Source organism: Elaeis guineensis, chromosome 4, assembly GCF_000442705.2.
Source record: "Elaeis guineensis isolate ETL-2024a chromosome 4, EG11, whole genome shotgun sequence".
Classification (NCBI taxonomy): domain Eukaryota; kingdom Viridiplantae; phylum Streptophyta; class Magnoliopsida; order Arecales; family Arecaceae; genus Elaeis; species Elaeis guineensis.
Genome location: NC_025996.2, coordinates 17391875 through 17406316, shown reverse-complemented (window position 1 = coordinate 17406316; position 14442 = coordinate 17391875). Strand labels below are relative to the sequence as shown.

Genomic DNA, 14442 nt, shown 5'->3' with positions numbered 1-14442 from the left:
TTGAGTCAATTGTCATTTGGGAGACGGAGAAGGAGATTGTCGTGAGATGCGACGACTGTGCCTGGATGGCACCGCATACGGCGCCAGCTCTTTTACCATCGATTGCTACTGCTGCTGTTGTTGTATTTACTGTTGCTAAAAACTGTGCACTGCCTCTGTTAGTATTTTACCTGCTGCACCAAGACAACAAATTGTTGGATGTCCGCAGTGATGATCGGACGTAAACAACTGGGCTCTATTGGTGGAGGTGGGAGATCTTCTCGATGGAAAGATTATCGGACGGAGCTGGTTGAAATATTTTGGACTTTTATTTTCGCCATGATGATTGGATTAGATCTCCTACCTAGCACACCCATCTGTTGCTGCCAATCCCGAAATGCATCCAACATCGGTGAAGAACAATCTACAAAAGAAGTCTATTGATCGGAGTCATATTTGACAGAAACTCTTCGATGCCTAAGTCAGTGGAAAATGGTGAACAGTAAAGTTAAAGTAGAATTCGACAGAGTATTAGCCCAGTAAAAGTCTCTTACCCTCGCTGTCTTCTTACCTCCTTTTTATAGACAACTTAGGTGTAACCATCGAACACATAGAGTCCACTTATTGTGGCACGAAAGGATAGTTAACCCTTATTATCGGGCCATGATCATGGGATTAGTGGATAGTTTACGTCTACTAACAATCATGGTGTGGAGTTGTTACCCATGATACTGACTGAGTATCGGTGATATATCGACTATAGTCAGTGCTTCTAACATACATCTGGCCATTGGTCGGTAATTTTAATATACTGAGTGGCTATCGGTTATATAGTTGATCGAGTCGTTGAGAATAGTTGCCGTCAGGAAAGACAGTCAAAAATTACCGATAGTGAGTCGGCTTGCTAATTGACAATCGGCTATCAGTATTCTATGATACCGATAAACAGTCGGGGTAATGAACTATGTAGGTGTTATAGTCGAATCGATAACCTCTCTAGCGGTCAAGATCTGTTGCTGACACAGTCGGGAGGCCGATCATGGATCGAGGGGGGGGAGTAGATCCGATTGTCCCAACAATAATATATAATTTGGAGCCCAAACCCCTACCCTCTCTGTTATGCTAAAATAAATAAATAATTTTTTGTGAGCTAATGATAAGTCGATACATATGGAAAAGACATACAAATGGTGAGCATTTGGAATGGCTAGCAAAAGACTTTACCAACATGCTATCCAATTACAAATAATTATAATTTTTTTAAATATAAAATAATAATCATTGGTAAGATAAAAATTGAACTAAAGCTATTGATATCAACATCTAATGACTTCACTGACTAACCTAATTGGCATTTGCATCCCATAACTTGAAATTGCTTAGTATGCCACATTCCTCTCTCCAACACTTTTTTTCGTGCACTTAGCATATTTGATGGCAGAGCAAGTAGCTACATGATAGTTCATGAACCATGCAATCTCAGCTTTATTTCAACTGGCTAAGCACTATGCTAAGGCAATGCGCGATTATCAGCCTTCCTGTTTTTGTCATCCTTTGGGATATTATTGGCAATGTGCAATAATTAGCCTTCCTATTTTTGTCATCCTTTTAGATATTATTCTTCTTGCTGTTGCACAAAGGAGCTTTGATGGTCCATGTTCATGTAGCAACATTTGCTATAAAAGGCGAACCACCCTCGTTTCAGTTGGTTGACACCCCTCAATTAAGGAATTTGCCCTTAAGAGGGATCCACTGTTCAAATCTTGGTGGCATATTAGTATTATATTGTTCCTAGTAGAGCTTTCTTTTCTTCAACCTGAAAGCCGACGTTCTTTTTTAAGACTCATTAAACACAAGTTATCCTTCTTACCCTCATTTTTTTCTTTCAAGGCATGTATTCTCCTACCTCTAGGCAGAGATGCAATCTGAGCATGATAGGTTAAAGAGGTCAGCCAACTAATCTAATCTGTAAATAACGAACCCTGATATTTAAACCTACTTTGCAAACCAACCTAGCTCAGGCTCCAAAATCTTCAGTTGGGTACCTCAAATTATATCATGTCCTTCATTGTTTCAGATTTAATACATTGTTATTCAGTTTGCATTTAGATTGAGCAGCACATAGTTGCAAAGCTTAGCTTTAAGCGGACCAAATTGGATTTGCAATTCCAGAAATTCGTTGTGAGCTCAACTTGGACCTGTTTGCTGGATCTTTCAACCTGGCCTTCATCAGACGAGAAAGCCTGGTTGATTTTTTTCTGCCCAAAACTGTTGCAACAACTGTCGAGCCAGATTTATGTTTCCCACTCTATCTCGAAACCTTCTACCCTTGAAATCACAGAAACAATACACCTCTGGCTGTTCTTAACTGCAGCGTGCGGTGCATCGTGCTGGCCATCCATCCAACAAGATACTCTCCGAGAGAAAGAGAAGTCATCTGAATTGGCTCTCGATAGAATATTGTGATCAGCTCAACCTTCTACCAATCTGCAGACAGGAACATCGGTCCTGAACTGATGTAACCTGAAATCTGATATACTGAATTAGTTATTGTCCAGCTCTGCTACAGCTATCTTTCAGCTATGCTATAGCTACTATCGACATGGATGAACAACCCATGATTTTCATACAGCTAGCCATTCTGTTATAACAAACTAAAAGTCCGATAAATTCCTAACAGCCTAAACCAGCCTCCTTTATACAAAAAGGAACAAGATACTCTCCGAGAGAAAGAGAAGTCATAACTCACAGAGATCAGACTCTGCTGAACTCTTTCACCTCCATTGAAGGAAATTCTAATTTTTCATTTTTTCTACTCAAAATTACTCTTTTTGCCTTTCAATTTTCTATTTCCTACTATCTGTCCTCGAGGCCCTGACCGATTTAAATATCGGAGGATCCTAAATCAAATGATACTCCATGATTTTAAAACTTCTTCTATAGAATCTTTTATGATTTTCATTGATTTGACCTTTAACACTTCTCCAACTCGGTCCAAAACCGACCTTATTGTCTCTCTTTTGGAGCCTTACAACAACAACTACCAACATAGATTGCATTGCCATTTAGTGCTGTACCACTAGAAAATTCAGAAAAATGAACAATTGAAACTTCATGATTCTACAATAAATTCCGAAGGATTTTCCAAAAATCTCATTTGGTCCCGAGAGAAATTATCTAACATAACAAGTGATTCATGCAAATCACATGTACAGCAGCTATCACATGTACAGCAGCTGAAAACAGAATATAACAGCCATACTCAAGCTCAAAGCATTTGGTCCCCCTTGAAGAAAATGCTGGTGAAAGTGTATCCAATAATGCTTTATGATTTCCTCATTAAATTGTTTTATGACATGACATTTTGTTTACAAACTTCAATGATTAATCTTTGTTCCTCATTAGAGTGTATCCAGTTATGCTTTATGATCTGATCTTTGTTTAAGATTGTTGCTGAGCTTGAGAGGCAAGTCCAGCAAACCAAGCAACCCTCATGAGCTGAATTCCAAGGATCAACACCCACCATGATACCAATCCTCGGATGCTCTCCACCATCCATGCCGGTGCACCAACCTCGCCAGCCAATTTCAGTCCCCTCATCAGTTGCAGCACCCTGTAAGCCTCGTACACTATTGGGGTGACCAACCACACAGGTGATTTCCAGTGCCATGTCAGCATCTCAGTCAGCATCTGGATGGATAGAAGTAGAAGGTAGGGCCCAAGTAACACAAGGAACGAGACGAATGGCAATTGTGGCTGGAGAGAGCCTTTGTGCGAGGCAAATAGCATCAGCAAAGGAAGAATAAAGCCTAACAGACCCGCCCCCAAGTTCCACAGCCGGTAAGTAAAAGGAACTTGGCTCTTGTGTGCAACAGACATTCCCTTTGGGCGTCCACAAGCATCGGCCATCAGAAGAAACAAGGTTGCACCCAGGTTGAATATACAGTCAAGTCCCACCAGTGATAGAAGGCCAGCCATGTTGGGACCGAGGAACACAGAAGATAGAGGCAACCATAAGGTGGGCACCATGCCAGTGACTAGAAGAACAGAAGGACCCAAAAGCCACATTGGCCATTTGAGAGGCTGTTGTGGCACTGATGGCTGATTTTTCATCTCAATGACATCTTCTTCGCTTTGAAGAATCGGAAATTCTGGTGCATCTTCTGCATCGATGGGTTCAATGATATTGTGACCTTTGATGATGCTATCGCCATCTGTGGAAGCATATGGAGGAGAAGCTTCCCATGGAAACAATTTGCTGCAAAGCAAAGGTGGATTCTTAAGACGAGTCTGGGGGAAGGTAGACCTGTGAAGCAGTGTGGGAACTTTCCATGATCCTGGATTATGAAGCTGGCTTCTGAGAATCACCTGCTTCTCCATAACCGGAACTGACGAAGTTAAAGAGGCCATTTCTTGTTAATGTTTTATAGCTTCCTCAATAAGTGAGTAGGTTTTACGTCCCTCAGTAAGTGGCAAATTCGAGATGGAGATTCAACATCCTGTCAAGCACGATTACAGTTGTGTTAGTTATTCTGATGTCAAGCAAAAAGAAAGATGAGGCAAAGTGGGAATGTCAGAATATGTCTACACAGTCTTAAACCAGTCAATTATTCACCTTCTCATGAATCCCACAAAGTCTACTTATAGGGTGTCTGCAAAGATTCTTTAACTCATCGATATTTTTTTTTTCTTTTGTTGTTAGGGGGGATGCAAAGTGACTGGTATTCTTTAAAACACCAAGATACATCATGTTTGGGAAAAAGGAAAAAGTATGCGAACATGATATTTGAGCAATGCAGATCGCTCAGCGGATACATACCAAATTTAGTGGAGCCGCCCATTTGGCCACCTCTGGGAACCAACAAGCCCTTGCTTTTATCGGGTAAAAGTTATTAAGGGCCAAAATGCCAAATTGCTGACAAATACATGTTCATTAGAAAAATTAATACTTTTAACGCATTGCTCATATTCTCACAAGGCCATGTTGCCACAATAAAAAGAAAACCTCGGAGCTCTGTCATTAATCAATGAGAAAATGACACCACTACCCCAAGCCAACCAACTCCATGGCTTCCTGTTCACAACTTTAGTGATTTTTCAGAAACAAAAGCCTGCAAAACCTTAAAAGAAAACTGACTTATGATCTATCACTGTTGTTACGTCACACCATCTTAAATTCTCAAATGCATGTACCTTTGGTAACTTTGCTGATGTGTAGTTCAGTAAAGATTGATCATGACAGTTGTTTTTGTTTCATCAACAGACTGGTTGATGAATAGAAATTATAATTATCAATCTACTTAATATAATAACATATCTTGTACTAGCCCAGTGTTGTATATTTGCAATGTTGGACTGGAAATTTGTCAAAAACTTCAGTGGTTCAGCCGTTCAGGTTTTCATTTTCAAATCATACCATGCAAACTTGTTGCTGTTTGTTTCATCAAATTATGTTCTACCTAATTCCTTATTATGTTAGATGGTCATCATGTCCACAATAACTATGGTTCAATTTGGTGTGACATGCAAGTATTTTGGCATTCCAATATTATTCAATATTTCCATTGAGTACACTAGTTTTTTTAACACATACATGAAGCTTCCATCCTACCATGCTTTATTAATAAAAGAACATCTGGATTGAACATCCACATCATTAAACATGATCTATAATATCTAAAATGTCCAAGATTAAGTGTATAAGAGAGCCAGTCATGAATCAAGTAACCAGAAAACAGGCAATTTCAATTGCATACAAAGTCTTGCAACTAAAGGTCTAGAAACATCCAAACAGGTTGACTTTAGTTTTTGTACATTGTAAAAGATGTAAATCATGATTAATGATATTTGTTCTCAGATTAAATGGTCAGAATATATTTCAAGACATTAGCTTCATTAGTATCGCCCATTTTGTGACCACTTGATGCATGGACAATGACATCAAAAACTAACAATTTTTCGTCTCTTGGTATTTTCAATATTGCAGAACATGACTAGTGACATGCATTCTCAATCTATGATGCTCATTGTTGATTTTGCATTGGTAGGATTAAAGTGTCAATTCTGCTATACATGTTTGCAGATGCATGTGTCAGCATATACCACACATATAGATGTGTATGGATGAACAAAGTTGGTCTATTTCTCAAAAAGTCTATTCAGTTGTCCTCAACCCATCCCACCTACACTCCAGACAAGTGTCCTCTCCTACATCTTTTTCCTCATAGCTAAACCTATCTTTATTATGGCTTCTTTTCCTATCCACTCAAGCAACTATCCCACCCCTACCCACTGATAACCACAGCTTGTACTTGTCTCTTTCTACCCTCTCATGATAACTCTAATGCCAACTTCCTCCTTTCTAAATGATCTTTGAATTCATTTACCACCCTCCAATCCCCCTCGCCACCACTATCCTCCCTCCTAAGACCACCTTTAAGCCTCCATTTGCCTATTTTTCCACCATCTCCACCTTGGTAGAGGTGATAGAAGGAGGAGGTAGGTGAAGGTGGGGATAGGGAATGCTGCATAGGAGGGCACTGGTGGAACTACATAAGATGCAGTGCTATTTGCTCACTGAACTTCTGTACCCATCTCAACTGAAGGCTCCAGCTCCTAATCAACCATGGCCTTTCTACCCTCCTATTGAGCCACCTAGAACTCTAAAATGTCTTAGATCCATGTCTCTAGCTTGGCCTTCAGCCCTTCCCCCTAGGAATCCAAGGTGAAGGAAAAGGAAAGGTGAGCAAGGAGGGCAAAGACAAGGGGCATGAACTAAAGAAAAAGGATAAGAGGATGACAATAGTGGTGATGGACAAAGAGGAAGGTCATATGCGGGAAACAATGAATGCTAGAGGGTGTAAATGGTTGAAAAGAGGCACTAGAGAGGAGATAGGAGAATGACCATTTGTGATGGAAGGGGAGTAGGCAAAGAGTATGAGATTTTGCAAGAGGAAAAGGGTTTTGTACATCATCACCTTTTCCTAAATATGTTTCAACTATAAAAAAATCGGTTTGCTAATAATTGGCAAGAGATTTGTCTTTTCTATAGCTTGTAATTTACCTCTTGCTCTCTCATGTAAACACGCATAAACATACATGCACACGTGAATGTGTGTGTGTGCATAGCTTGTAAGCTTGCCCCTCAAGAACAAAAACCTAAGAAGGTTTGGGTGAATTGTGAGTGACCTCAATCTCTTCCATGCGGGCCTATTTGGATGCCTGCATAAGCTTCTTGGATAAACCCTACATACGGCTGATGGTGAGGGGGTAGTAACAAGAAAGAAGAAACTGATGTAATAAGAGAAGCTTCCAAAGCGAAACACTCCAACAAAAAAGGATGTCAAATTTATTCCGAAAGGAAATTCCTGGCATCCCAATTCTTTTTGGAACTGAATTATCCAAAGATTTCAGTATCAGAAAATTTTCTCTCTGCCACTGGTAACTCCTGAATATTAACTACATATGAATTATTTCATGGATAAGCCATTTGTGGACATCAAAAGGGAACCTAAAAGAAGATAACAAAGTGTTATTACCGTTTTTGTACCTTCTGTATCAGCATAATTGCCTTATGACTCTTAATAATATGGAAAATAGTTTATTATTTTTTCAAAAACACAACTGACACTCAAGGAGCCAACAATTAGTACAACATGGTAAACATGATTAATGAAAAACCATATTTTGAAACATTTGTTATTACTAAGTATTGATTTTACCACACGTGTTTCGATGGTTAGTCAAATTCTACATCAACTACCTGCTGGGGTGTGAATGTAATCTTATATATTGATGGGATGCATGGATCTTTCCTTCTTGTCATGCACTTTTGGATCATGCAAATAGCAAGGAAAGAGCAAGTAACAAAGATGTTGAATTTACAGGCACACTAGTTTGTAGTATAAGTTTGACATATGCAAGGCTCCCAGCGTTGGTACCATGTGATGCAGAATAGTATGAAAACCTTTCCAAGCACATAAATGATTGACCAGGTGAAAATTCAGAAAATTCTTGTTCTCCATATGGTTGAAAAGAAAGGCAATATCGACAATGTGAAAAAACCGCAGTTTTAACCACGCAAGGATGTTAGTTCTTCTAGAATTCCCATCTACAAAGATCAAAGAATGTATCTTCCAGACATTTGTGAGAAACCTTTGACTTATATTATCATATTGTGGTATTGGAATGAAAATATTAAAATTATCAGATCAAAAATCAAAAACATATTAAGCGGGCTAAACATTTTATTACCAACGAGTAGAAGAAACAACACATCAGCTTCAAGATGATTCCTTCTTTTCAAACTATATTAGCCTCCTAGATTATAGGGTTAACACTCAACTAGCATGTTCATGTTCATAGTCAAGAATTACTCACCATAGATGCAAGTTGTCTTTTCATTTGCGATATCATCAAAATTTGTTAACATACATGGGTAATTTACCAGCTAATAGCGGAATCATCATAGAACCGATGTCAATGGCAAATATTTCCAACTCATCTTCCTGAACCAAATCTTAGACTTTTCTAAATCGACTACCGGTAAAACTAGTTCCGTTGCATGATTCTTGATCCAGAAAAATTCTGGATATGCGATCTCTTCTCAGAGTCGCGTTTTGAGTTTAAATTTCACCAGGATTATGCACAAGAGCTTAAACCAACAGATACCAAAATTTATTATCTTGAGCTGCTCACCGTAACTGACGTAAAAAAAAAAAAAATGCTTCTTTCCTTCTAAAGATGAAGTCGAAACCCCAACCGCCTTCTATACACATTCAACAACCAAAAATTCCAGGAACAACAGAGATTGGCAAAAAGAAATAACAAGGCTAGAATTCGATGGACCAAATTAAGCATAGTTCAGCGAATACTTGACAACAGATTGGAAGGAGATTTTTTTTTTTTTTTTTAAATGTCCAGAAATTACCTGAATCCTACGCAAACGAATTCCCTTTGCTCTCTCGATGAAATCCTGGCGTGAGGTAAGTGTGGAGGAAACCAGGGGAGAGAAGATTGTCGAAACCAACCCCTTTCGCACCGTCCGCGTCTGCTGGATCCGACGGTCAGGATTTTGATCGGACGAGCGATTGGTCCACAGGCCATGGCCCAACTGGCTCCCAAAGTGAACAAAGCAAACTAAAACAGAAGCCCGACCCATCAATCTAGGTTCTGCAAAGCAGTTGGGTTCATGATGGATCAGACGTGGATATTCCGAAGAAAAATATTCATTTGATCCTAAACTCACGATGGAACTTGTACCATTTATTCAAAAGATAGGGTGACACGAGGCGAAGCTTGAGATCGCTTTGGTAAAAAAAACCGAGTATAGTGACATGATTAACTGATTAATTATTATCAACGGTATAATTTCAGATTTATCAATGTGCTTTAATATAAATATAATTTTAATATTGTTGTGGTCATGGGTCAAGAGGTCGAATGGCTCATATGGTTGGCTTATGTTTTCGCCACCGCATGTAAAGTATTATCCGTTTTGACTCATGACCATCTATAGGCTTCACTGGACATTTAGGCTTTAATGGACCTTGATCATTTAGAGCCTCACGATTTTATACTTTAAAAAGCACCTCACGTTGGGAGAGAAGGTTCCAATCCATATAAGTCATATTCCCTCTTGACTCATAACCGATATGGGACTAAAGAAACCTTCTCTACACCATAATAATCCAAAATATTTTGGATAAACTTTGAAATAAAAAATCGAAAACCCGTCCGAAGATCTTCGACATAAAAGGCCACCTGGCTCGAAGAAGGGGTATTTACCCGACCGTCGACTCCAGGGGCGAAAAGCTGATATTGCTTCGAGATACAATACTGGTCCTGGCGCCACTCGATATTCGGCTCCGAAAGTGAAGAAGCCTCTACCTCCAGACCTGATTGGGACTCATCTGTCGGATTCTCCGACCGACTATCCTGAGAAGGAGAGGTCCTAGCTATAAAAAATAAAGACTAGAGAAGAAAGAACTCAAGAAAAGAAAAACTTGACCTAAAAAAGATGGGAATAACAAAGTCCTCAAACGCTGGGATGATCTTCCGGTAGAGTCTCAGCATCAGAAAGGACGAAATGAAAAGTAAAAGTTTGGTTGGGAGTGACCCTATATATATAGGATCTCCCAACGGTCGAGATGAAGATGATTGAATTGAAGAATTACCAGATGATAATACGTGGCAATATCTGGATCGATCATTGATCGGACAGTTCGACACACTTGCTCTAGATTGAGCCACATCATCCTTATCCGCGTGAACAGCTCCAACTCAATAATATTCGGACACGTGGCAAAAATCTGCTTGTCAGAATCATATCGTTTGACGCCGAATCATCTTTCTGAAATGACGTCTAATTCTGACATCTGATACTGAATTATCCTGTCAACATGACAATTTAAAGACCACTCTGTACCTGCCAAAATGACAAAGCGGCTAATCGTTCATATCCCGAAAAAAGTGGCTGCAGAATCGGGGTTCGATATGACAAGAAATAACTCCCTTCGTCCAATGTGACAAATCATGTGGCAATATATACGTTGGTACACCTTGGACTTGAGAGTGGGGGGCAACTGTTGGGGTAAATCAATCAACCCCTGACTGTGGTCACTACGACTTTGACTGTGCATCGGTTAAACATGCAGTTCCGACTCTTTATCGATCGACTGAGCAAATCGCATCGATTTATAATCGGCTGACCAACGAATGTTCGATTACTACCGATCAACAGCGGACGACTTGAACTGTTGGCATAATTGAATTACTAGCCGACGGTCGCTCATAGATCCTATCGACATATGGTCGGTTCTACCGATATATGGTCGGTTAATCTACTCAACATACCAAAACCGTTGTAAATGGTTATTGATTACGTGTCACGACTATTCAGGAGAATTAACAACCCACTAACTCCATATTTATGATCTGATAATTCAGCGTCATAAAAAGCGGGACCACGTGCTTGACGGTTACATCAGAATTATTTAAAAAAAGAGGAGGTAAGTGAACCAAAGGAGAAGATACTTTGAGTCAGAGCTCTACTACTTTCAACTTTCAAATCTACTATTCATCAATTTTTTCTCTGACTTAAGCATCGGAGGATTCTCACCGGACACAACTCCGATCTGTGAGGATGCTGTTTTTATAGATGCTCATCACCGGCAACAGGGAGTTGGCTGCAACAAATATCTTTTAACTACAGTAGAGAATTAAACGGATTAGTCACAACTTTAAGCTGACCCCGCATCATGTTAGCCTAATCTAAATGTTAAACAATTAGATCCCAACAAAGTGGTTAAACTGATTAAATTAAAATTTGATTTAATTAATAAATATATTATCGCAACTCAAAATTTTATCTAAAAATACTAGCTGAAAGATATTATTTGCATTCTATTACCCTATATAAATATCTAAGATTTATTCAATACATAACTACTGTGGGACTAAATAGGTGCCTATATAGGTTCTCACGTGCTCTCTTTGTTTAAACCCTAGTATCCCTCATTAAGCCAATGACTTAAATCCAACCAAATCCTTTTATAAAATTTTTATATCCGATCACAAACACCATGAATAACTTATGGTTAGACCAAATGGATTCATGCTACAGTGTCCCTTATCTATAGGAGTTATGGGACAGATCCATTGTGATACTACTTGTAACGATCGAGAATCTAAAAAAAAACTAAAATGTATTATTCAAATTTATTATCTAGTATAAATATCCAAGATTTACTTAGCACATAATTGATGTAGAACCAAACATGTACCATATAGATCCTCATATAAACATTATAAAACCTCCTCCAAATAAGCTAGTTGAAAGATACTATTTAAATTTTTTAATTTTATATAAATATCAAAATCAAATAAGTTAGTCAAAATATATTATTTAAATTTTTTAATTATGTATGGATATCCAAAATTTATCTATGCATGATCAGCATGAGACTAAATAAATGCTTGCATGAATCCTTTGGCAGCCTATGAGACAAGCTAGGTGAGCACTTCAAATTATGTTCATTTTATTATGGCCAATAGGTTGCAGACTCCGATCTCGTGGGTGCTATAGTTGTTGGATTCTCTTGAGCTCCAAATCATCTTATTATTTAATTCCATTTTTTCGTTTAATGCAAGAGGGAGGTGGTCCCTTGGATGGTTACAGGGAGAACCTGCCCTATAATTGGTTCCCTAAATCCAAGGCAGACTTTTTATGTTTGGTAGTTTCCCGTCCTACCCCAATGTGGACTGATAAAAAAAAGGGGCAAGTAGAGGGTCTGGCTTCCTCCAGGAGACCAGCTGTATCCTTGACCCCTTCGGTATCTTTTGACCCCGAGTCATTGTTCCCCAAGGACTACTGGAAGCCTCAAGATTCTTGGTGTCCAGAACTGCGGGCAGTTTGCTGAAGAATCCACCCTTGTTCCAACCATGTGAAGTCTCAGTAAAATTCTCCATGCGATCCATCATAACTAGTTCTTGTGGCTCCCCACAAATCAAAGAATTTTGAGTTCTTTTCAAATCTACCAGATTTATAGAAGGTTAAGTTTCATACATAAAGCCACAGATATGCATAGAACTTGAAAACATCGACCTTACCAGAGCCTGGAATGATCATTTTCTGGTCCCCTTGGAGCTCCATCTTCTTGCCGTGCATCCACTTCATGGGGATTGAATAAACTGGATTTTTATGTCATGCGACGCGTCCTGACTTTTTTTTTTTTTTTTGTCACTGTTACAGATTGCCGTTTTATCGCGCTCTCGTTTTTCTATAACAAAATGCTACAAAGTTCTGAAACCTGGTCTCTGCGTGGTGGTGATCCATATATATTTTTTTGTTCCCCAGCATACATGAAAGCAGAACAGGAGAAGTAGCTAGGAAAGATCAGCTAGATGGAGGCACAAAGGATGCAAACAAATGAAAGCCATCATACATCTCAGCAACAGAGATCAAAATATCTTTAAGATGGGAAAAATAGGGGCCAAAAAGAAAAGGATCATGTAAATAAACTGCGAGATTAAGTATATTCCTCTGTGGTATGTTTACAAGAACAAATGACCAACATTTTTAGAGATCTTTCTCCCGGAGCAAATAATAAGAAGATACAAAAGAAAAAAGCAAGGACTAACAAAAACTACGCTTTATTCTCGCCATTTCTCCTCGTAACTCTGATGTAGCAAAAGATGACGGCCAGGATGGCAGTTACGAAACCTCCAAGTATCACCTCTCCTCCTATCGATCCATTAAACGATCCGCTCTTCCTTATTTGCTGCGGCTCCGGTCCACCGGCAATTCCTGATTCTCCAATGTTCGTGGGAGCACCAGTAGAGGGTGGGGCTGCGATGGTCGGAATGGAGGGAAGAGGCCTGGCCATTGCTAGCGTGGCAAGAATACAAGCCCAAACCAAAAATAATAGAAGGAAGCGAGCCATATCGGAGACTTCAGACTCGAGAGATGGGTAGTAGAGTGGTAGAACTAATGGAAGCTTTATAGAAGCCTAGCTGGATGGCAAGGTGAGCTTAGAGAGAAAAAAAAAATGTTCTATAGTCAATAGTTTTGATCAAACAAAGCACGGACCATTGTCTTTCTGGCTGGCACATTTGTTGCACTTTTCTTGAGATTTGTGTCATGTCACTGATGTCAGTCTTTATTTCTTTTTAATGGAAGAGGAAGGTGGGTTTTGGGGGGTAATGATTCTGGGGAGGGGGGTTCGGGCCGCGTTTGGTTTCCTTGTTAATAGATTCTCCAGAGGGGCAGCAGCGAAAAGAAAACTAAAAACCATCGATAGGGGACAGCGGCCCCCCTCCAGAAAACCAGCTGGATTCATTTACTAAGGGTCCAAGCATCCAAGCGTCCGACGCCGACCGTTGGGCAGCCGCTGAAATGGGTTGGCAAAATTGCCATTAATTCTCGAGGACGATAAGAGAACAGCTGTGGGAGATTTTATTAGAATTTAGTATACGCGCTTTTGGGAATTATGAGGCATTGAGATAAGTTATTTGATTTGGCTAGTTATTTGGGTTTCTATGGTTTGATGCATTAAGTAACTTAAAAGGAGATATTATGGCGTGATGCAGTCCGTGGGATTGGATATAGTTGGGGGTTTTGTCATGATGCTCCGGAATTTCGTGCTGGCAAAACTGATCATTTACTGCGAGCCATTTATTTGAAAATGGGTGGAGGAGATCAACTGGTTAGCCGGTTTTCTGAAGTTGGAGGGTGTATTGTATTGGCTGGATTTTTTCTCCTACCTGACTGGCTTTCTTATTCCGACTGACCCGATGCTCTGAGACAGACAGCCGTACCATGATCCGACCCGAGAAAGTTCGTGATTTTTTGTTTTTTATTTTTTTTCCGAGGTGAGCCATCCATTTCTTGAGCTTCTAACACTTAACTGCTTGTACAGCAGAATATGTTAGAACTAAAATAATTCAAAAAACAGATATGTAACC

At 39.5% G+C, this 14442-nt stretch overlaps 1 protein-coding gene across 2 annotated transcripts; it reads right to left on the bottom strand.

The window, feature by feature from the left end:
• Positions 1-3276: 3276 nt before the first annotated feature.
• On the bottom strand, positions 3277-9056 carry LOC105043630 (uncharacterized). Of its 2 annotated transcripts, none has more exons than XM_010921242.3 (2): positions 8909-9056; positions 3277-4478 (listed from the first exon to the last, which is right to left on the bottom strand). In XM_010921242.3, the coding sequence occupies exon 2, from the start codon at positions 4387-4389 to the stop codon at positions 3421-3423; it is 969 nt and encodes a 322-aa protein (XP_010919544.1). In that variant the 5' UTR covers positions 4390-4478; positions 8909-9056; the 3' UTR covers positions 3277-3420. The 2 variants fall into 2 exon arrangements, with proteins under 2 accessions (XP_010919544.1, XP_073111837.1); XM_073255736.1 differs by lacking the exon at positions 8909-9056 and adding an exon at positions 4799-5571.
• Between the last annotated feature and the right edge of the window lie 5386 nt (positions 9057-14442).